The sequence below is a fragment of the Sinohyriopsis cumingii genome, chromosome 17 (assembly GCF_028554795.1).
Source record: "Sinohyriopsis cumingii isolate HCF-2022 chromosome 17, ASM2855479v2, whole genome shotgun sequence".
Classification (NCBI taxonomy): Eukaryota; Metazoa; Mollusca; class Bivalvia; order Unionida; family Unionidae; genus Sinohyriopsis; species Sinohyriopsis cumingii.
The window spans coordinates 45,282,572-45,305,512 of NC_142977.1; the positions used below are offsets into that span (position 1 = coordinate 45,282,572).

Sequence of the window (22,941 nt, forward strand, 5' to 3'; positions counted from 1 at the left end):
AGAACCATTTGCTGTATTATCATTGGTCAGTTGAAGAAACACAGAACCATTTGCTGTATTATCATTGGTCAGTTTAAGAACCACACATAACCATTTGCTGTATTATCATTAGTGTAAGATCCTAAAGGGCACAGATTGGAAAATTGTTTTATTTGAAGTATTTCTAATACTGTAAAAGAATCAGTATTGTAGCTGTTTATAACACGTTGAAAAGTCATATTTTTCCATGACCTATTAACTAGGTTGGAAGGAGATATATTTGCAATTCTGTTAAACTAGATTTAACAGAAATGTCCAGTGTACTGACCTCAAGTATATTTTATGCAAAACTTCATTGTTAATATTAATTCATAAACATGTACAGTACTGTACATGAGTTTTCTAAACTGTGGATGAATTGATGGCAATGGGTCATTCTGTGGAAAATAATGTATTCCATACTATTTATTTATTGGCTATTTTTCATTCAAGATATCAGTGGAATGAATGAAAACTTTGTGTTAATGTTTCTTTTGATTTAAGCATCAAATCACTGACCAGTGAGGGCTTCATAACCATTTTAAGACTGCCTTGGCAGAAAATACCATGCCAAACATAATGGCACATTTCTTGGTTACTGTGGTACAGTTCATTGCTTTCTACCATGGTTACAAGTACTATAGTAACACTTAGTGGATTGGTTGAATGGGTATGTTTTTAGTTTATCTCTTGCTTGTAGTGGTTTTCCACCTGATAACAAGTCCAGTAGTCATAATAACAACAGTGAGGAAGATATCTATGGTAACCTGCAGGACCTGGCACTGTAAGTATGCAAAAGGTCAAAGTTCAGGATCTTTGTTCCCTGTATTTATACCATGATTTTTTTAATGAACTAGTTATATTGTGATTTCTTCTGAAAATTCAGCTAGAAATATTCCTGTTTGACCTAGCCATACATAGTCTGGAAAATGAGAAATTATTCTATTCATGCTACTTTAAAATGTAATAAAACATTCATTGTTAAATGTAAGGGTTCTAGGGCTTACTAGCCGCTGTTACCTGCTTGTGTAGTTGGTTAAATACAATCGGATACTTTGGCCCAGCTTTGTCAGAATGTCAAGCTTGTATAATAATACTGGAGATAATATATTGTTGGTTAATGTCAAGAGCGCACGTAATATATGTAGCAAGTGGAAATTATATTGAAATTTAGCTGGTTGTATAATGTCAGAAGTGCATGTTAGCTGAAACTCCAGCAGTAATAATAATAATATATTATTATTATTATTATTATTATTATTACTGTTATTTACTAATGACTGATAAGTCTTACATTAGAAAAATTTAGTGGTTTATTTGTGATTATTAATTCAAAAACTAAAGTTTGTTTTGGTCTGTATTTTGATTGATTAACTATATATATATTATATATATATACATATATATATATATATATATATATATATATATATATATATATATATATATATATATGTAATTGTCCTAATAGCTTACCTCATTATTTGAATTCCAGAGCTCTAGATAAGAAGTTAATGGGGTATTTTATAAACACTGCAAAAAAACCCCCACAACTTCTGCCTTGGGACAGAGTTTTAATCTCATCAAGTAATTAATCATGTCTTCATGAATGCATCAGATGGCTTAGTGACATAGACTCGTTCCGAGTGCATTTGATAGTATGGCTCAATCTGAGTGAGTTTTCTCACGTACAGTGTTTATGTTCTGTCATTTCAAACATGTATAGAACACCTGGAATTTGCCCAGATTATGGATATATTAATCAAACACTGACAGCGCTTATCGCAGGAGCATTATGCTGAAAACTTTTGACAACAATTGTTTTACATAATATTTATGCATTTAATAATTGCTGTATGCAGTTGGAGTGAAATTATCTATGTAAAATATATAAATACGCCACTTATCTATAACTCTGAAACCCATTGTTAAAACTTTGAATTTGGACTTTGTGTTGCATTGTTTTATCAGCAGTTATTGGACATATTGCATATTTGAAAGGGAAGAAAATGGATTGAGTATGATTTCTTAAACTTCTGTTTAATGTAATTATTACATGGAAATGACTGCTTAATCATCTGTTGAATATATTTACAAGGGTGTGGAAATCTCTGAAATTGCGATTTGTCCATATGTAAATAAAATAGCTAAATGTCCAAATGATCAAGGTACATGTGTAGATGTCAATTTGTAATTATTCTCGCATAGTTGTCCATAATTAAAGCTTTTTCCACCTTGTATTCTTGTACTTACAGTATGTTTTGATTAAGTTTTATGCAAATGTGCATTATTTATGAAATTTGGTCGGAAGTAGTATATTGGTCCAAATCAGTTTTAAATATTCAGTTAAACAATTAGCAGTCCAGATGTAGGATGAAATTTAAAACACTTACTGCAAAATTGGATAAGTAAATGGCTGTCAAACAATACTATTGTCTTTGCATCATTTGTACACCCCTACCAATTTCAAATAACAAAAATTGTTAACGTGATAAAAAATGCACAAAACTGACTCGTTTCATTCATTGATTTATAATTTCTAACCTGACTATGACAAGAGTGGACCTAACACTGTCATTGTCTGCTTGTTTCTTACCTAATGGAGTTTCTGTACTAACAGCCCATTTTGTGTACACTATGGGCAAGTCAATTTTCCTCAGACAACAGAGTGACAGAGCTTATCCTATTTAGTAACTGGGGAATAATTCTGTAAATGACCTTATGGTTGTGAGTAGAGAGCTATATTCCTTTGTACATATGTACATAGAAATTACAGTGCTTGTTAAATCCACACGAAAGGTAAATTTGTAGCTATAATTCCTTTCTTTTGCTTGTTTCAACATTGTAAATATTGGAGGCAGACAAAGTAGTATTTACCTTCCATGTACATAACATGTGTAGTTGTGCATCCACCCCTTCATTGAAAATGGACTTGTCCAGGAACATGAAATGACTGGCGAGCAGGGTTATCTTTTACACTTCCAATTTGTATGAAATATGCAGACAATAACAGTGTTAGAACCCTCCTGGTCATAATAAGGTTTGAAATTATAAATCAGTGAATGAACTAAGTTCTATGCATTTTTTTAAATCTCATTTATACTTTTCGATTTTTAATTTGGTAATGGGGTACAAACAAAAAGGGAAGTTATATTCAAACTATAGATAATATTATCAAACCCAGTCTTATGCAGAAAGAGCTATCTATGGACAATGGAAATGTAAAAATTGATTGCCTGGCAGTTTATTATGACAAGCTGGACATTGGATTTCCACATGCCTGTACAGCCAGTTCATTTTTACTATGTGTATATGAATGAAGATATACTAGCATGTAACTGAGTAATTGATTTGAATTAGTAATTGATTTGAATTAGTAATTGATTTGAATTAGTAATTGATTTGAATTAGTAATTGATTTGAATTGGTCATTAGTGCTGTTTGTTCATTTTGTGTTTTACAGTTACTAACAATACTCCTGGCATGTTTGTTTTGAGCCAAAGTTGTTAGTTGGTGGAAAACTTGGCTACATATTTTATGGAAGCAAATCTTTGATGTAAATAATCACAGATTATGCTTCTGCTTGTGTTATACTTAGTTTTATGAGGTTAATATTGGTCTGGAAAAATCACGTATATATCAGTCTGGAATAAATCAGAGAAGTACAGAAAATTTGCCAGGCTAATACAATTTTATATGTCTTTTAAAGAATTTTATATGGTATATCAAAATAATATTGGATATTTATGTTTCTGTAAACTTATTTATTTTTGGGAGTATAAATTTTCATGGTTTTGTGAAAAATGGCATTTGCATTCATGTACAGCTCTCCTTCGTTATAATGTGCCTTGTTACAATGCAATTCAAGATATAATGTTGTATTACTATGTACTCCATGACTGAAACCATACTAGTGTATAACATTATCAGTTGAAATAGAACACAGTGAAACTCGGTCTTTATTTCCTTTTCAACACGCCATTATGTTAAAAAAAATTGATAGTGTCCGCTATATCACGATCCTGTATAACGATGTTCTCAATATTTTTTTGACTCTATATATGTTGCAGTGGTTTGTGTATTGTAGTTTAGTACATAATGTGGTTGGTGGTAAAATAGTCCCTGACGTTTGCAATATAACAAGGTAGTGCTGTACTTAACATCAATGGATTTGCCAGGGGATCACATTATTTCAGTGCAAGGATCATTGTTCATCAGGCTTTTACATTTATGGTTCATAACAAACCATGAAATTGCAAGTTCACATATTTTCATATAAATTTCTTTGTGTGGCAGTTAGAAGATATCAATGTTAAAAGTCTTGTACATGAGGATGTTATTAGTTGCTATACCGTTTTCAGATTGAGTACATCATGCACTATGCATTAGTCGTGTGTCAACAATTCCTGAAACAGTTCATCCAGAAACTTGGCAGAGATCATTACGGCATGAAGTCTTTTAATTTTATTCAGTTTTAGCTCTTCAGTTCATAGACCAGAAACGCTTATGGGATGGCCTGTTGTCAATCTGTTAGCGAAGTTTGTTATTGCTACTCTTCACCAACTAATTAGACTATTGCCTTGAAACTTTACACATGTGCACTCATTCCATGGTCTAGTTTGCCTGATTTGAAAATGTTGCAGCCTGGACATCTAATATGGCCATTGGAAGTGACCTTCTTGAAAATCTGGTTCTTACTATTTCTAAATGGATGGTCATATCAGCATGGGGTTTTCACTAAAAGCCTTACCATGTTGTCTAGCTAGTCCTAAATGAAAATGATGCCAGTCTGACCTCCAGTATGGCTGCCAAAGTGACCATCTTCAAAATCTTATTGCTACTCATGTCAATGACTGTTCATATCAGAATTGTGCTTTCACCGAAAGACTTTAATGATGTCTACTTGTTCCAAACTAAAAATGGTGCCAATCTGAGATACATTATGTCCACCACAACGGCTAAATTTGAATATTTTGTTATCGCTCAAGAATATCAGATGGTTTCAGCATTCAGAAGTTAACAGGAAAAAATGATCTTATCTTGACTTCCTGGAAATTATTTTTGCCCAGTAGAACAACAGTCTATTGAAAGGTCTAATTTGAATAAATTATTTCCTTTCATGATAAATATCATATCTAAGTGGTAGTTAAGTTTCTATGTGATGAACATTTTAAAGTCGATTATGTGCTTGGTCATGTTGGAATCAAAATAATTTCTTCAAAAGTGTTATCCATTTCAAAAGATAAGTACCAGTTTTTGGGTGATACAAAAAAATTTGCACAGTCAGATTATGTACCAGCAGGTTTAGTTCCAAATTGCTTGTTATTTTTATGACTTGATTTAGATCTGCTGGTACATTATCCAAAAACAAATTTCAATCTGCATTCATCATACTTGGGTGCTGATTATGCATGGGAAACAGAAGTCAGATTAATGTGGCTGAACTTTGTTGGTTCACTTGATGCAAAACAAACACAGACAACAGCCTGTCACTAGTGGCCACTGATGTTGGTGTTGCTCTGTACTCAGATTCACCTTTTACACTGGTTTTGAACATACACTAGAGACCGAATATATTATCATTTATATTATTATTATTATTTTATCAAGATTGTTTAATTGCACTGTACAACAAAATCATATAGTTTGTTCTGTCATAAGTTTATGTTCCACACAAAATTACCATATTTAGCTTATTTTATACCATCCAACAAATGAGGACCGCTCTGGTGGCCTAGTAGTTAGAGCATGGAAGGTGATGTGTTCGATCCCCGGCTGAGTCATACCAAAGACTTACAAAAATGGTACTAAAAGCTGCCTCGCTTGGCGCCCAGCATTAAGAGGTTGGTGTTAGGACTAGTTGATCTGTTGATCTAATGTCAGGATAATGTGACTGGGTGGGACATCATGCTACATATCTGCAGTATGATGCTCCAGTGCTAGACATCACTATAAACTGTCACACTGCAAACATTGTAGCGATATGACTGAAAAATTGTTAAAGCTATGTTAAAAATCCAAATCACACCAATCTTACTTCACGTTTTAACAACAATATCTGGATTAGCCAGTTCTTGAGCTCACTGAGATTAAAAGACAGCTTATGTGAGAAGCCTGCAACGAATAGGAAATCAAAAGAAGCCGTATATGGCTATTCTTTGTGACTCGTGAACCAACACTTCACAATATTGAATGACCTCTGACTCGTATCTCTTCTCAGAGATGAACTTTATTGTTCAGAGATAGCTTTAATTTACTACCTCTAACCTTACCTGTCACACTGACACAAAAAGGTGATTTCCATTTCTGCTGTGATGAGACAACTTTTTCCTACCACCAGCAAACAATTTGCTTTGATCCCATACCATAACTATGAAAACTGCCTTGTTTTCAAATTTAAGAGTGACACGTTTGAGTTAAACTATAGATGTGATTGGAATGTAGTGAGTAAAGTGAGACAAGAAATGTCTCATATGATATTCCTTGACCTAAACAATGCCTTTCTCGTGAAGCAGAAGACTGAGCTGTCATTGCTTTAGATGTGCATCAGTAACCAGGTATGGCAGGGTGAAAACGTGTTTAGAAAACACCAGGCTGCTGACCTCTGAAGGTGCGTGACCATTACATAACAGGACATACATGTATGCTGGGGTGGGGGTGGGAGGTGAGGTGCAAATTAGAATGGCCATTGTGAACAGGTGACTGCTGAGTAAAGGTGACTGTTATGACTTTATGACAGGTTTACATGTGTGTATATATATGTGTGTGTGTGTGTGTATATATATATATATATATATATATATTTTGCAATTTTTTAAAGTGGTCTTTAAAATCATTAAAAGAGTTGAATATAGGATTTTAATCAAGAAAATGTTTTATTTCAGCAGTTCCATTTCAAGGAGCTTTGTAACCTTTACCTATTATTAACATATCTAATGACCCTGATCTGTGTTTTGTACAGATTGACTGATGTTCCTGAAGATAATGAAGTTCAAGTCCACACAAACCATGAAGAGAAAATTTATGATGACCTTTGCTCATTGAAACGATTAGCAGGGTCACAGGTACTGGGAAGTGGGAGATTTATTTTATGCAGATATAAAGGGGCAAGCAAATTCACTTTACCAAATATGAAAGAGATCTTCCAAGTTGTTTATGATTGGCCAGGATACAATAATTAGACCATTATTTTTTTAAACCCATTTTAGTGCAAATACAAAGCCCTCAAAACCAAATATTTGGCTACTTCATGTTTAACCTGTATGTATTTGACTGGTTGAAGTGCAGAAGAGAAACTGGCAGTTTGATTGGTTGAAGTTTATATTCATGTTGCTGGATTGGTTTAGGATTTCATCTAGTTAAAACGAAATTTCATATAGTTTTGAAGATTTCATGAATTTTATTGAACATTATGGTTTGGTCTCGTGGACACCTAACAGTTTAGTACATTGGACATAAGAATTCAAGGCATTTAAATGGGAAATTAAGATCACCATGATGATAATTATTCTCAGTGGATAAAACATTTGTCGAAACATCAAAATATTCTTTGCCAAGAGACAATGAATGTGATGACTGACAGACATGGATGAAAATTTGTGTCACTTGTGTCAACAATGCAGTACAGGTTCCATTGGCATTAGACCACTTTCATGGTCTTTTTGTCTCACCAGTATAAGCATAGGCAAACATAGGTATCACTTTTCTGCTAATGACAGCAGTCGGGGATGTGCCAACGTTAAAGGTTTGTGTTTTAGGTTTTTCAAGTGAAATTCCAAGGATAGGATGGAGATTCGTTATTGTGCTTAACCCTTTACCTCATACAACCGTCTTTGGACGCCTCTACAAAAGTCGCATCGAAGCGACTTTTGACGCTTCTACAAAAGTCCCATAGAAGCGCCTTTTCACGTCTGCTGTAAACATCAGCCATTTTAAGCCGGTTTTCGTAGTGCCACCTTCGGGGAAAACCCCTTATTAGATACTACATTCATTTCTGTGAATGACAATTACATCAGATCACGTGGTCACTGTTTATGTTCTGGTCGATATCTGCTATTTAAAGTAACTGGGTCGTAATCTCCACTCTCCAAAATGGCGGTCGCGGATTTCATTCAGTACTTACGAAGTTTTCATGATTAGAATCACAACTATGAAAAATTCAATAACCTAGGTAAAGGCTCTGATATTGATATAGGCTGCAATTAGTTTTTATAAATTATCAAATTTAGATGACTTAGTGATGTAGACACAGATTAAAAACTTGTAAATTTCGAGTATGAGAAATGGCAGCTCTACGGTTGGTCACACGGCCTCACTGACATGACGGTGAACGAATTCTCTCCAGATTTTAAAGCACATAACAAATTCTTCCGTGATAAATAATTACACAGCTATAACAGTCGGACTTTACTCTTAAATTGTTCCACATGTAATAGATGTGTACCAAAAATGTAAAATGGTTAAAATTGCTGTTAAACGTAACATACACTACATTGCTTAATAGTTCACAGGCAAGCTATGCGTATGCGGTCGACTAGGTAACCTGTGTTCTATGTATAGCGAGCTGCACTTTGTCACTATGCTCTATGAGGTAAAGGGTTAAGTAGGCTTGACACCAGCATCTGTGGAGCATTTAGTATGGAGGGCATGATAGCTAACCTGGACATCAATGTCAGACACATATCAGATAACCATGGTTCATATAACCAGAAAATAATTCTTAAATTTGAGGATCTGCATGAAAAATTCTTTTAATTTTGAAAAACTCCTTCAATTTTTCAGAGAGAATGCATAAATCTAAAACTATAAAATCAATCACCTATACAATTCAAAAGTTTTGTTAATTACACATTCCAAAAATAAATAAATAAATGATGAACTAGTTAGTAATGTTTTTATTTTTGTACCTATTAGTAATGATCAGTGTCACATATGTAAGAAGCTTTCCTTTAAAAAAATAAAAACACTCCTTGAAAACTCTTGGAAGTCCTTATAAACTCCTTGAAAATCAATTATTTGGGGGCTTCACAAACCTTGGATGATAGCATGTATGCCACTTCCATTTGGACAACTAATGGATACCTATTTTTTCTTTCTTAGGTGAAGCATAACACGTACTTGTACATATACAACCATGATGTAGTCCATTGTTGATACTTGTGACACATATATAAGCTATAATAAATATAATTTTGTTGATCTGTAGGCTCCAGGTTTCTGTTGTAGTTTAGTGGTGTATATTTGTGATTACTAATTCCAGTTATATGTGTCAGTATTGTTTGATGTAGCCACTACATCCCAGTGACCTGTGACATTATGCTTATTATTTATAAACCCTGTTTAGATGTACAGACAAGAATATGGATTAAACAACAAGTTCTCCAGCAGGAATAAGTTGGATAACCCAGTTTTGGTCTCTTTGTGGATTTAAAAAGATATAGGTGTATATAATCATATTGTTAAACTGTTGTCAGAATGGCTGATTATATGGTTGAAATGGACAATTTTCAGCCCTATTTAGATTTTGTTTTAATAAATCTCTCTGAGTTGCTTTTCTGTACATCTAAATTGTCCAATCTTATTTTGCATGTTTCTTTTGCTTTAATCTTCATTGATTTCAGCATGAAGGATTCCATGGTTATGACACACACAGAAGGCGCCATGTATTTTACATACTGCTAGCTTGATGATTATTTTGCATATTTTCAGTTAGATTTCTTAATGTACATGTTGTATTTATTTCAATGTTTTCAGCATTTCAGTACAGCATGCTTCATTTTAGATTATGTTGTTGGCAGTATAGACCACCCTTCATATTCTCTAAGGAGATGTAAGAGTTTCATCCCCTTGCAGTAGATCAGAAGTCACAAAGGGAGAAAAAAATGAAACATCTTTGAAGCGATTTTGGTTATTACATTTTTTGTGTAAGTTTCTTTAACTGTAAAATGGCACAACAGTTTTGGTGTATTATAATTTTTCTTGTACATTTGCGTGAAGAGTAGTGTACTTGTATGCAGTGACCTCTGACCTGTTGTAAAGGTACGTAACTCTTACATTACCTTGAAGAATGTAGAGTTAGCTATGTAAAGATACGCTGTATATACCTATGCTGTATATAGATAAATTTTGTGGCACCTTTTGTACAAAAATCGACCAGAAATTATACCAAACAAAACTTTTTCGGTTTTCTTCCAACAATATGCAAATTGGGGGCTAAACTATTTTTAACATAACATTTTATTTGGTATCAATACATATCTCTGAAAAACAAATGAAAGACATAAGGTGAAAAACACCCTAAATGCTGTGCTGGGCATTACAAAATTGGTTCAGTTCATAATTGGTACCACTGCTTAGCTTTAACAGCATCATTTTAAATTGTGGTAACTACCAATGGTAGTTTATGATGATAATCATTTTAATGTTTCATTTGTTTTTGGTTTTAGATGATGAAGAAGATATTGTACTTTGATTTAAATTTAAGGTTTGTCAATTGCGGACACCAGTACACATGTTAAAATATTTCTCTTTAAAGCATTTGCAGTGCTTCTTTGATTTATCAGCCCCATCAGTATTTTTTAACCTTATCACTGTTGAGTCTAATTCCCTGTAAACGTCATTTGGATCCCTTAATTTATTGTCACCTCAATTTTCCATTTGTCTTGTATAGAAGTGGGGGAAAATGACAAGGAGCACTGTGTATTATACAGGCCAAGGTATATACCAGCATTACCCCGGACATACAGCTAGTTTTTTAGTTCTCATTTCCTTTTGTTTGCTTGTGTCTGCTAGTGAAAATGACTTGGACGACAACGAGGAACTTTACGACTCTGTCTATCAAGAGGATGATGATGAAATTTATGAAGATTTGTGTTCCACAAGAAAAAGACGCAAGACCTCTGCAACGGTAAGGGGGGTGGAGGGTTTGCTATGGTTGGATATTGGGTTGTATGTAAGTAGGGAATACAGGTATGTAGAAAAACTTAAGACTAGAGGTCACTTTTTTGGTCCCAATAAAAATGATCTCTCAAAACAGATGGTGTTTTCATGTGAGTTTTGCAATAAAGGCATTGATGTATTCATTAATCTTGCCCATGTATTGTACTGCTGTCTCTCTAAAAAAAGTTTGCTTTCTGAGTACTTAAATATGGTAAATGATGTATTATTTAATTGAAAGAGATAGAATTGGTAAAAGATTATATTTCTTGTAGGTAAAATCCAAATCATTACTAGATAAGGGCCTGATGTAGGAAGTGTTATTAGAAAAGACCATGAGATAGAATTAGAGTCCAGGTATAAAAGTAAAGTGAACTTGGAAGCCATTGACATGGATAAGTTGATGTTGATAAACAGTAAATATTATAGGGTGTTTCACGGTTACTACCTCCCCTTGAAAACACCAGAGGGCATTTCAGTGCAACTCATTTCTGGATAGTTTAATCAATAAAGATGGCAGATGTAGATCAAGAAAAAGTGACAGTGGAGGATATAAACAGGTATACTGTGAAAAGGCTTAAGAGATTTCTTAAAGAACACAGACAGAATGTGTCAGGTTGTGCATTTGAGTTGAGAGAACGTGCCCTTCGAGTGCTGCGTCTTGAAATCACATCAGAAACTACTTTAAAGAGCACCGATCAGCAAGAACAAGAGATGTATGAGATGGGAAAATATACAACACCTCTTGGTAAAACGTTACCAAAGCCAGACACTCTGGATGAATGGAGTGATGACGTGACCAAGATTTCTGATTTTTCCAAAAGGGAACTGTATAATTGTCTTGTTTTAAACATGAACAGAACATTCGACAGAGCTCCCTTTTGGTGCAGTGAGGCAGCTGAAAGCTAAAAAAAAATTATGAGCACAATCATGTACATTCGGTCTGCTATCACAATGTCAATAATCAGAGTTCACACGCATATTTACGGTTATTCCATCCCTCCCAACATTAGATAAAAACAAGCAACCTATCCAAACCTTGTCAAAAGTAACCAGACAAGTTCACTCTGCAGATTGCACCTGTCCTGCAGGGCAAGTTTCATACAACTTTAAAGTTTTAACTTGAGCTCTTCACTTGAGAGGTAGATAATGATTAAAATTATTTAACATGCGAAATTCGTAAAATTATAATTACAGCAACATCTTTTCATATTGTCCCTTTATGTTTTTAAAATTGAACAAGGATTTATATCTTTGTGTTGATTCCTTGAATTACCCCCCTAACCTCATCCAATTAAACAAAAGCCTGGGAATTAGAATAACAGTAAAGTGTCACTACAGATGTGATTCATCACACTATCTGCTATATTTATGAAAAAGTCAGACAGCTTAAGTATCAACATATAATGATATTTCTTGTTTTGCACAGTCAAGGAGAGTCATGCAATCACATTGCTTCTTTGTTGTATGCTCTTATTGACATCACCGAGAAAAGGAAGGCAGGTGAAATTTCATCTACATCATTGGAGTGTAAATGGAATACACCAAGGCCTCGGAAACTATCCCCAAAAAAGGCAGAGGAAATGAAGCTGAAAAAGTACTCTGGCACTCTCGAAACTTCATCATACAAAGAGTATTGCCCATCTGGAGAGGGCAGTCCACTAGAAAGGGAAGAATTCCAGAAACAGTTGCTTGTTGTAAACCCTTTAGCAGGATATCATACACACTTCCCCAAGCCAGATATTTCAGAGGAGGTACTAAAGGAATGCCACTCCCAGATATTATATTCAGAGATTCTGTGGATCTGAACGAAAAATGTGTACAGAACAGTTTTATGACTATGTTCCAAGTCTAGGCTTTAATTCTGCAAAGATAGAGGAGCACCCTAGAGGACAGAGGCAAAATATTGTTTGGAAAAAGGTGCAGGAGAACAGAATTACAGCCTCAAAATTTGGTAGTGTCATGGCTAGGAAAGAAAATACACCACTAGATAATCTTGAGAAGTGCTTTGCTGGATACAATAAGGACCCATATTCCAATTCTTTGGAATGGGGAAAGAAAAATGAAAAGAAGGCATTAGTTAGCTATGTACAATTTAGTAATATAAATGAACGTAAAATCAGTACAAAAGACTGGTCTTTTTGTATCAGTTGATTATCCTTTTTTAACAGCTAGTCCAGATTCACTGGTTCATTGTGAACATTGTAAAAAAACAAGTGGAATTGTTGAAGTGAAATGCCCCTTCAAATACAGGCATTTGACACCCCATGAAGCAGCACAGAAAAGTGATTTCTTCTGTGGTGTTAGAAATGGCGAGATGAAATTAAAGTTCTGTTACACTTAATACTGCCAGGTACAAGGACAGTTAGCCTTGACTAATCGTAAGTGGTGTGACTTTGTTTTATGGGCACCCAAAAGGGTACATGTGGAGAGGATTTGGTTTGATACCAAACTCTGGGAGGAGAGAATGTTGCCCAAGTTGAAGACCTTTTTCATGAAACGCATTCTGCCAGAAATGTTCTCAAGGTGAATTAAAAGAGGCCTTCCTCTTTACCCACAAAAATGAATTAAATTCAGTAATCAAGACTCCATTCATTATTGGGACAATTTTAAATTACTGTCATCATTTAAAGCTTAAGTTAAGAACAGATGAAATATAGTATTATTCTAGTCACCCACATTATTAAAGTCTTTTTTATTGAATCAATTAGTTTGATATCGACCTCTGTGTATGCATATATATATGTTTATATATATATATATATATATATATATATATATATATATATATATATATATATATATATATATATATAGTTGTCATTTTTTTCTGGGCAAGATAAAATTGTTGTAACTTACAGAACTTTACATATAAAGAAAAAATATTGATCACCACATGTACATTACAGTAGGTTCAATGTTAGAGAGAGAGAGCGAGGGCTGACTGTCAATACATAAGACAACTTTAAAAACAAAAGAAGGAAGTGGGGGGTAAAAGAAAAATGAACATGAAAGTTGTATACATTGTACTGCATCCATGTTTAATATTTATGTCCAAAAAAATGATGTTACTTTGATAGCCAAAATACACACATAGCAGGGTCCAACAAATCTTGTTTGCCGGGTTTGGGTTACCTTATGTTGATTTCAGGTAAAATAGTTATTGTATATCTTGACTCCTTAATCAATTTCAAATTATTACCAAAAAATATTTCACAGTGAAGAATAATTATTTATGACTTGTTACAATGACAAAAAAAAGTTTAGAAGCTGTCATTTTCATGTGAAAGTGCCTTCTGTAAACTGGGCTGCAGGGTTGTTTTACAAGTTGCCTGCTGGCCTACCATTCTTTGTTTTTCATTTTTATGCAGAATAAACTGTTCTTTGCACAAGTTTGCATGGATGCAAAGTCAGGCCTGTACAAGTGATGGCTGGAGTACTGTTAGTGCAGCACAAATTTTGAAAACATCGGATGCTGTTAAATGGCAACAAATTGGCATCACCCCATTAAGGATTCTAAAAGCTTTAATTCGTTGTATCTCCCTTTCCACATGTATATTCAAATTGGCTATCCATGGTGTCTCTTCAACCTGCCTCTGTGTAAACTGTTTCATTTTTTACTTGAAATGAGGAATGACAAGAGCAATTTCTTTGGGAGTTGTCAGGTCACTTACTAAAAAACCCCTATCAACTATTATCGACTCACCTTACTCACAGAGATCCACCACATTAGACAGCTCTGTCATTTTTTTGTCCGAAATACTTCCTGCATTGCAGTCAGATACAAAGCTAATAACACCACAAGGACTCACACCAACCAAAATCTTCCATGTCATGTGAGATTTGTTAGTTATTGTACATAAGAGTTTTCGCTTTTGGTGACTCAGGGGGTATCTATCCAAATTTCAGTGCAATCTAGAAAAAACATATTTGGATAATGCCTCTTGAAAGATTCTAGCGTGTTTTCTGATACTACTTCCCTTTTTGACCATAGCAAAAGTAATGGTACTAGCTCATTGGATAAAAACCTCACCCACATCTACCAAATACTACTACACAGAGCAGTTGAAATGTGAAATCTGTGTGCCAGATCTTCTTCACATAACCCCAGTCTAAGTCTAATGAGCACCAAAAAAATTCATCGATCAAATGCAACTTTCTTGTTTGCCCTGGCTTATTTTTTCCATTTAGTAGGTGTTCTTTCTCACCACCTGGCTTTTCGCTGTTCCAATAAGACGTGTTCTGGGCTTTCATTTTGATGGTATTGAAAAGTAACATTAGTGTCACAAATGTTGGAATGCCTGTGTAGAATTGTACTTCCAAGTTGTTATCTTTGATATCCTCCACTGTAATATCAGGTTTGTTGCACTGTATCCCAGCATTCACTGTTTCTGTTTTTTTGTTGCTGCATATTACTGGCAAGTCGGTTTGAGTAGAATTTGTCTTTTACATGCACTTTGCAAGTTTATTCACATTCATTAACATTCGGGCCCCAAGTGACCGAGTGGTCTAAAGCGCTTTCTGTTACGGATCATTGCCATCTCACCTCTGTCTGCATGGGTTCAAGTCTCAGATTCAGCCAATGTGGGCATGTGAGAAAGCTTGCCAGTAGCTTCTCCTGGCTTGGTGGTTCTTTCCAGGGATTTCCCAGGTTCTTCCACCACCATTAATACTGGCTGCCATATATAGCCTATCGTGTACTGAAAAATGGCATTAAACCCTACAACAACAATAACAACAACAACATTTATTAACCTTGCTACTTATCACTGAAACAGGTCCTATGTAATCATGCATGTACACAGAAACATTTAGTGAAGATGATTCTTGAAGAGAAAGTTTTAATGATTCATTATCTTCGTAGCTGTTACATTCATCTCCGTCTACATCTTCATCTGTATCTGATGTCAAATGGTCTTAGTAAAGAGATATCATCAACCTGGAATATAAACAAACCATTTGTAAGAAATGATGTACACATATTTGACTGATTATGTTAAATAAAAACAAATACTACATAACATATTCGTTTCATCGATTCGGGTACATATTTTTGTACACATTTAATTTTATATTCTACATAGTCCATTGAGTACTTCATAATTGTATTGATATGAATGTTTTTTGTAATACTGAATTATCAAACATATCTTTGCTACATAATTTAATCAATAAGATAACAATTGTTTTGTAATGGTATGTCACCTGACAAAAGTCTTACTACATTTTATAGTAATGAGGCACTGACCATTTAATTTTCGAAGGGGGGTGGTGGGGCTGATATATATATTGGGAGGTGGGGCGGGTCTTGCTCTGGATGAAGGACAGACATTTTTTACTATTGGCTGATATGGAACAGGTGTGTACACCAGAACCGATCACAACAAACTATTTTGACTTTCTCCAGCAAATGAACATAAGGGCCTGACTTTTTTTTAACCTACATGTACCCCACACCACTCTCAAGATTAAATTGTTGGTGGCAATGCCAAATGTTAAAAAATTTGTTTGAATGCAATGTAATTACCATCCAAGTCATGAAAGTGTTATGAAAAAATATGTTGGGAACTGGTGCTGTCTTTGATAGTCCTGCTTATCCCACAAAATGATCACAGCATAGTCATGATGTCGACTTCAGGCGAAAGTCATTTCTAAAACAGCCGACTCTTTGTTTCGAAAAATGCTAAATTTTACCATCAGCAGGAAACCTATGCAGTGAAACAGTCCTCTCATCAACAATCTTTCCGGAGTAATTGGAAAAGCCTTTCGCACAGCAGTATATTTTCCCCATGTTGACACTATTTTGTTGACTTTATGTTTTGCTAACCAAGCGTAAAATGGTGCAAAATTCTGAACTATCCAGAACTGGACATTTTTGGGGGGCATGCGCATTGGAGCTAAGGGAGGTAATTTTAACTGTTATGATCAGTAACTCCGTTGCAATCGTGAAACCCCCTATAGTATACAGGTCATATCACTAACATCATTTGGGGACCATATGTAGCACGTGCCATTACAAAGCTGATGGCTCTGCATGACTGAAGGCATCATATCTTTTATTTATATTATCTTATCTACATGGACTTATAATTGGTCTTCAAGAGAATAAAAATAAGATAGATTGTTCATTTAGAAACAAGAATGTTGACAGAATAATTGTCTAGTGTCCTGTTACATGTATTAATATTTAAAACAATCTTTCTAAATAGAGACACAAAAGAAGCCCAGAGTTGAGTTTCAAAGACCTGCATCGATTTACTTGATGTTAGGTATTGGGATGGATTTATCTAGTAGCAAGGACTTGGTAAGGTAGAAATGTGATTATACATGTAACAAAATCTGAAATAGAATGCCTGTGGACTCCTAACAATTGCATGATACATCTCTCATTTTGTTATTATAGGTGTTATTGAATTTGATATGTTGGTATAAAACTGCATACATGTTCCCCTGGAACATTTGGATGCTGCGTAGGTGAAAGATCCATTAGGAGAGAGGAAAACTAAACAAAATATTCAGTTTATGGCAATAGCTCTTGATTGGAAATCAACTGGGTGCATGGTGCTTGTGCATCCGTGCAATGAAAAACCCAATGGACAACATGCTAGAAGCTTTTACATTGGCCCATTGAGTAGAATTCATACAGTCCAGGTTGACAGGGAAAAGAAAGGTATAAAATTATTGATGTCCAAGTAATGGGTATTCTTTTTGTCCATTGGTGCAACCATGTTCATGCATACATTTTGTGTGTAGCATCAGGTACCAAATGCAAATCTGTTTGATATGAATTTTAATTATTTCATTTCAGACATCAGAATTGCCACAGCCTGTCACAAGAAGAGATTATTGCATCAAGGAAATGGTAGACACAGAGAGAAATTATGTTGATGCCTTAAGCATGCTTGTTACGGTAATGTATAAAATTACACTGAAACATAGATGAGCCTTAACCATCTTTAGACAGTAATTGATCAGCCATATAATTTATTTTAATCCTTGGGGAATCAGAATTTAGGGAAAACAGGGTGGGAGTCCATATGAGTAACAAGTAAAATAATTAGCATCCTTCTATATGTAATACTGCTACAGAACTTTCTGTAATATTCAAATGGAACATGCAGAGCAACATTTTTAGCTTTACTAGTTATCTCAAGGACTATTTGGTCTTAAATGAAAGTGGTGCCACTCAGACTTCCAAAATGGCCACCACAGAAGCCATCTTGAAAATCTTGTTATTGCTGCTCCTCCTAAATTGATTGTTGTTATATCAACATCTTGTTTTAACTAAAAGACTTTTTATGACAGGGCAACTGTTGTTGTTTTTTTAGAGCCACTTGCTCTGCGACTGAGTCAGAATTTTGTTTTCTTTGATTACAGTAGTGGTGTCTAGTTTGTCCGGAAAGAAAATGGTGATGACTTTAATCCTATTTAGCTCTTACATTGGCCAGTTTGAAAATCATACCACACAAGAACATCATAGATGGTTTCATCACTGAGCGATTTGAAAGAACAAATGGTCTGAACTTAACTCCTGAAAATTATTTTGGACAGTAGAATGTCAGTCCCTCTGAGTGACACTTGTTATTATCTCACCTGGCTATAAGGCCTTATGAAATTATTGTCTGCCCCTGAATCCATCATTCCTCAGCATTTGATTGTAGCTAGTCTGTTGGCTGATATTTTGTATTCAAATATGATCTTGGCTTGGAATATGTACTTATATGACAGTTTTGGACAAGTTCATTAATGAGCATTACATAAGATGAATGAGGTCATGTATGTTGTGCTTAGAGCTTGTTACCTCTCTGGAGGAAACTAATGAGCTTCACATACTTGAGTTAGGCTTTATTGAATTTGATATGTTAAGCTTAGAGCTTGTTACCTCTCTTGAGGCAGTTAATGAGCTCTACATACATGAATTAGGCCTTATTGAATTTGATATGTTAGGCTTAGAGCTTGTTACCTCTCTTGAGGCAGTTAATGAGCTCTACATACATGAATTAGGCCTTATTGAATTTGATATGTTGAGCTTAGAGCTTGTTACCTCTCTTGAGGCAGTTAATGAGCTCTACATACATGAATTAGGTCTTATTGAATTTGATATGTTAGGCTTAGAGGTTGTTACCTATCTTGAGGCAGTTAATGAGCTCTACATACATGAATTAGGCCTTATTGAATTTGTTATGTTAAGCTTAGAGCTTGTTACCTCTCTTGAGGCAGTTAATGAGCTCTATATACATGAATTAGGTCTTATTGAATTTGATATGTTGAGCTTAGAGGTTGTTACCTCTCTTGAGGCAGTTAATGAGCTCTACATACATGAATTAGGCCTTATTGAATTTGATATGTTAGGCTTAGAGCTTGTTACCTCTCTGGAGGAAACTAATGAGCTTCACATACTTGAGTTAGGCTTTATTGAATTTGATATGTTAAGCTTAGAGCTTGTTACCTCTCTTGAGGCAGTTAATGAGCTCTACATACATGAATTAGGCCTTATTGAATTTGATATGTTAGGCTTAGAGCTTGTTACCTCTCTTGAGGCAGTTAATGAGCTCTACATACATGAATTAGGCCTTAATGAATTTGATATGTTGAGCTTAGAGCTTGTTACCTCTCTTGAGGCAGTTAATGAGCTCTACATACATGAATTAGGTCTTATTGAATTTGATATGTTGAGCTTAGAGCTTGTTACCTCTCTTGAGGCAGTTAATGAGCTCTACATACATGAATTAGGCCTTATTGAATTTGTTATGTTAAGCTTAGAGCTTGTTACCTCTCTTGAGGCAGTTAATGAGCTCTATATACATGAATTAGGTCTTATTGAATTTGATATGTTAAGCTTAGAGCTTGTTACCTCTCTTTAGGCGGTTAATGAGCTCTACATACATGAATTAGGCCTTATTGAATTTGATATGTTAAGCTTAGAGCTTGTTACCTGTCTTGAGGCAGTTAATGAGCTCTTTATACATGAATTAGGTCTTATTGAATTTGATATGTTAAGCTTAGAGCTTGTTACCTCTCTTGAGGCAGTTAATGAGCTCTATATACATGAATTAGGTCTTATTGAATTTGATATGTTAGGCTTAGAGCTTGTTACCTCTCTTGAGGCAGTTAATGAGCTCTACATACATGAATTAGGCCTTATTGAATTTGATAGGTTAGGCTTAGAGCTTGTTACCTCTCTTGAGGCAGTTAATGAGCTCTACATACATGAATTAGGTCTTATTGAATTTGATAGGTTAGGCTTAGAGCTTGTTACCTCTCTGGAGGCAACTGATGAGCTTCACATACACGAATTAGGTCTTATTGAATTTGATTTGTTGAGCTTAGAGCTTATTACCTCTCTGGAGGCAATTTTTCTGATCTCGTTTTGATCAAACTTGGAATAAGGGCTTATATCATCAAGATCTTGTATGAGTTTAGTAATAACACAATCTCCTTAGTATAACTAGTCCTACAGTTTTTAAGGATTGCCATGAAATTTAGTAAAAAGAGTGGTATTGGCCTGAAGATATGCATATTAACAAAGCACTTTGCTCTTGCAATTTTGTTTTTACCAGTTTTATCTTGTTGCTTAAAGCAGCAGATACCATAATCATGTTGGTGCAGCTAGTTGTGCAGTTTTTATCTCTGCTACTAATAGACCAGAAGAAAATGTCTAATGGTCTGTCTGCCATCGTTAGTCTGTTAGCACAAGTTTGTTATCACTTCTCCACCTAACTGCTTGTAGGGTTGTCATGAAACTTACATTCATCCCACGGTTGAGTTGATCCTAAATGAAAATAGTGTTGCTCGGACATCCAACATGGCCACCACAGCAGCCATTTTGAAACTTTTATTGCTAATGATCCTAAGTGAATTTTCCTTTCTGAGCAAGGCTTTCACTAACGGACTTCTTGTGATGTCTAATTGGTCCTAAATAAAATGGTGTCAGTCCAAAGTTGAATATGAACATCTTGCAAATCTTGTTTTTGCAACTCCTTTTGAACAGAAGGTCATTGATGTGGGTTTTCCTCTGAAAGACTTCTTATGATTTCCAGTTGGTCTTGAATGACAGTGGTGCCAAATGTTGTTACCACTACTTCTCCTGAATGGATCACTATATCAACACGATGTTTTCATTTGAAGAGTTCTTATGGTGTCAGGTTGGGCCTATTAAAAAATTTAAATGAATAACTTTCAGTATGGCCACCATAGTTGAAAATACTGTTATCTACACTCCTCTTGAATGTATGGCTGTATCAACATGGGGTTGTCACCAGTGTACTTCTCATGATACCTAGTTGGTCCTGTATGAACATGGTGCCAGTCATACATCCAGTGTGATTGTCTTAATGTCTGCCTTGAAAATATTGTTGTCACTAATCCCCCTGAATGGATGATCATTATGAAATTGGGATTTGCATTGAAAGACTTCTGATGCTGTCTGCTTTTTCCAAAATGAAAATGGTGACATTCTGACAGCCAGTGTCAACGACAGCAGCTAATTTGAAAAGCTTGTTATAGCTGAAGAATGTTGGAGATGGTTTCAACAGTCATCATTTGAAAAGAAGTGGTCTTGTCTTGAATTCTGAAACTTCTTTTTGTCCAGGAGAGAGTCAGACCCTTCTTGGGGCTCTTGTATGATGGATTGCCATGAAACTTGGTAAACATTGGTGAAGATGTGCATGTGAACAATTAATTTTGGTCCTGCAATTATGTTTTGGTGGTGTTGCCATTTTTTAACGTGTAACTTTATTGCAGTGTATAACACAATTTCATTAGTCCTTCAGTTATTGATAAATAGTAAATGTTATGTTTCATCACATGAAGATGTGGTGATTGATAAATGACGTCACTGTCACAATTTTAGTTGGAGTTATTGCCCTGGTTGTCATACAGCTATTAAATGCAGTGTATGACTGTGTATTACTAGTGCAATTGTTCCCCGAGTTTTTGCTGGATTACCATATAAGCCATTAGCTAAACACATCGCTAGCATTCTTTTTTGTGGAGTACTTTATCATTGTTTATTTGGAAGGATTTATGTTCTTAAAGTATTTTGTGTGTGTGTAAGTCTTCGTTACATATTAAGAATTTGCCTTTAATTGATACTATATAGTCAGTACATACATGCATGCATGCATCCATACCTACCTACCCAGCCAACCCCCCCAAACTGAATTGGTAAAACTGTTATAAAGTGCATGACCCGCGTATAAGCCGACCCATAATTTCTAGACTACCGGTACATCACAAGATGCACAAAGTGAGTTCTGAATACGTTTATTTAGGCAAATCACATTATTAAATAAAATGAAAGTAAGAAAGCTAATTTATAGGTTGAGATAAAAACAATTCTAAAGTGTTAAGTCTTAATGGAAATTTAATTAATCCTCATTCTAAAATCATGAATTATAAAAATTCTATCACTTTTAGAATCTGTCAAAATCTGGCTCTGTATCAGACTCGCCAAACAGTTCATGAAACTCGGCTTCTGTTACGGGTGTGCTTTCATCATATACGTCGTCATTGTCATCATGGTCATCCGATAGTGTGTCATTCTCCTTCTCGCTCTCCTCGTCATTGTCGGATTGAAATATAGCATCATCCTCTGTTCCATTTTGTCGACGTTCACTTACAAAATCACTGAGTTCTTTCTCCAATTCAGGGAAAGAGTCAATCCCAGTCCGATGAGCCTTCTTGGATTTTGGCATTTCTTCTAATGCTGCTTTGCTTTTCTCGTTCACAAAAAATTTGCGTGCTGCAGCACAGTTGTTATTTGCTTCTGCATATTCAATAACTTTAAGTTTGAATGCTGCATCATAAGCAGAACGCTTTCTTTTACTTCCAGCACTATTCATTTTATCTGATTGAATTGAATATAAACTTCTAGAGAGATTAAACTGAAATAATTTCTTATAGTGGTAGTATACTATTTATATACCTTATCCTGTAATTATTTCCATGCGTGGTTGGTTATCAATTTGTATTTGATAATTATTTGTC

The 22,941-nt window shown here is 34.9% G+C and overlaps 1 protein-coding gene across 13 annotated transcripts in view; it reads left to right on the top strand.

Annotated features, from left to right (window-relative positions):
* The window catches only part of LOC149778535 (proto-oncogene vav-like), a 220,624-nt gene that overhangs the window by 65,034 nt on the left and 132,649 nt on the right, over positions 1-22,941 (top strand). For 12 of the 13 annotated variants that reach the window (XM_089939423.1, XM_089939418.1, XM_089939430.1 and 9 more), the window contains 3 exons: positions 719-802; positions 10,810-10,924; positions 17,762-17,863. In XM_089939423.1, the coding sequence (XP_089795549.1) occupies positions 719-802; positions 10,810-10,924; positions 17,762-17,863 (301 nt within the window). The remainder of the gene's footprint in view (positions 1-718; positions 803-10,809; positions 10,925-17,761; positions 17,864-22,941) is intronic. The other variant, XM_089939429.1, reaches the window with a different exon arrangement.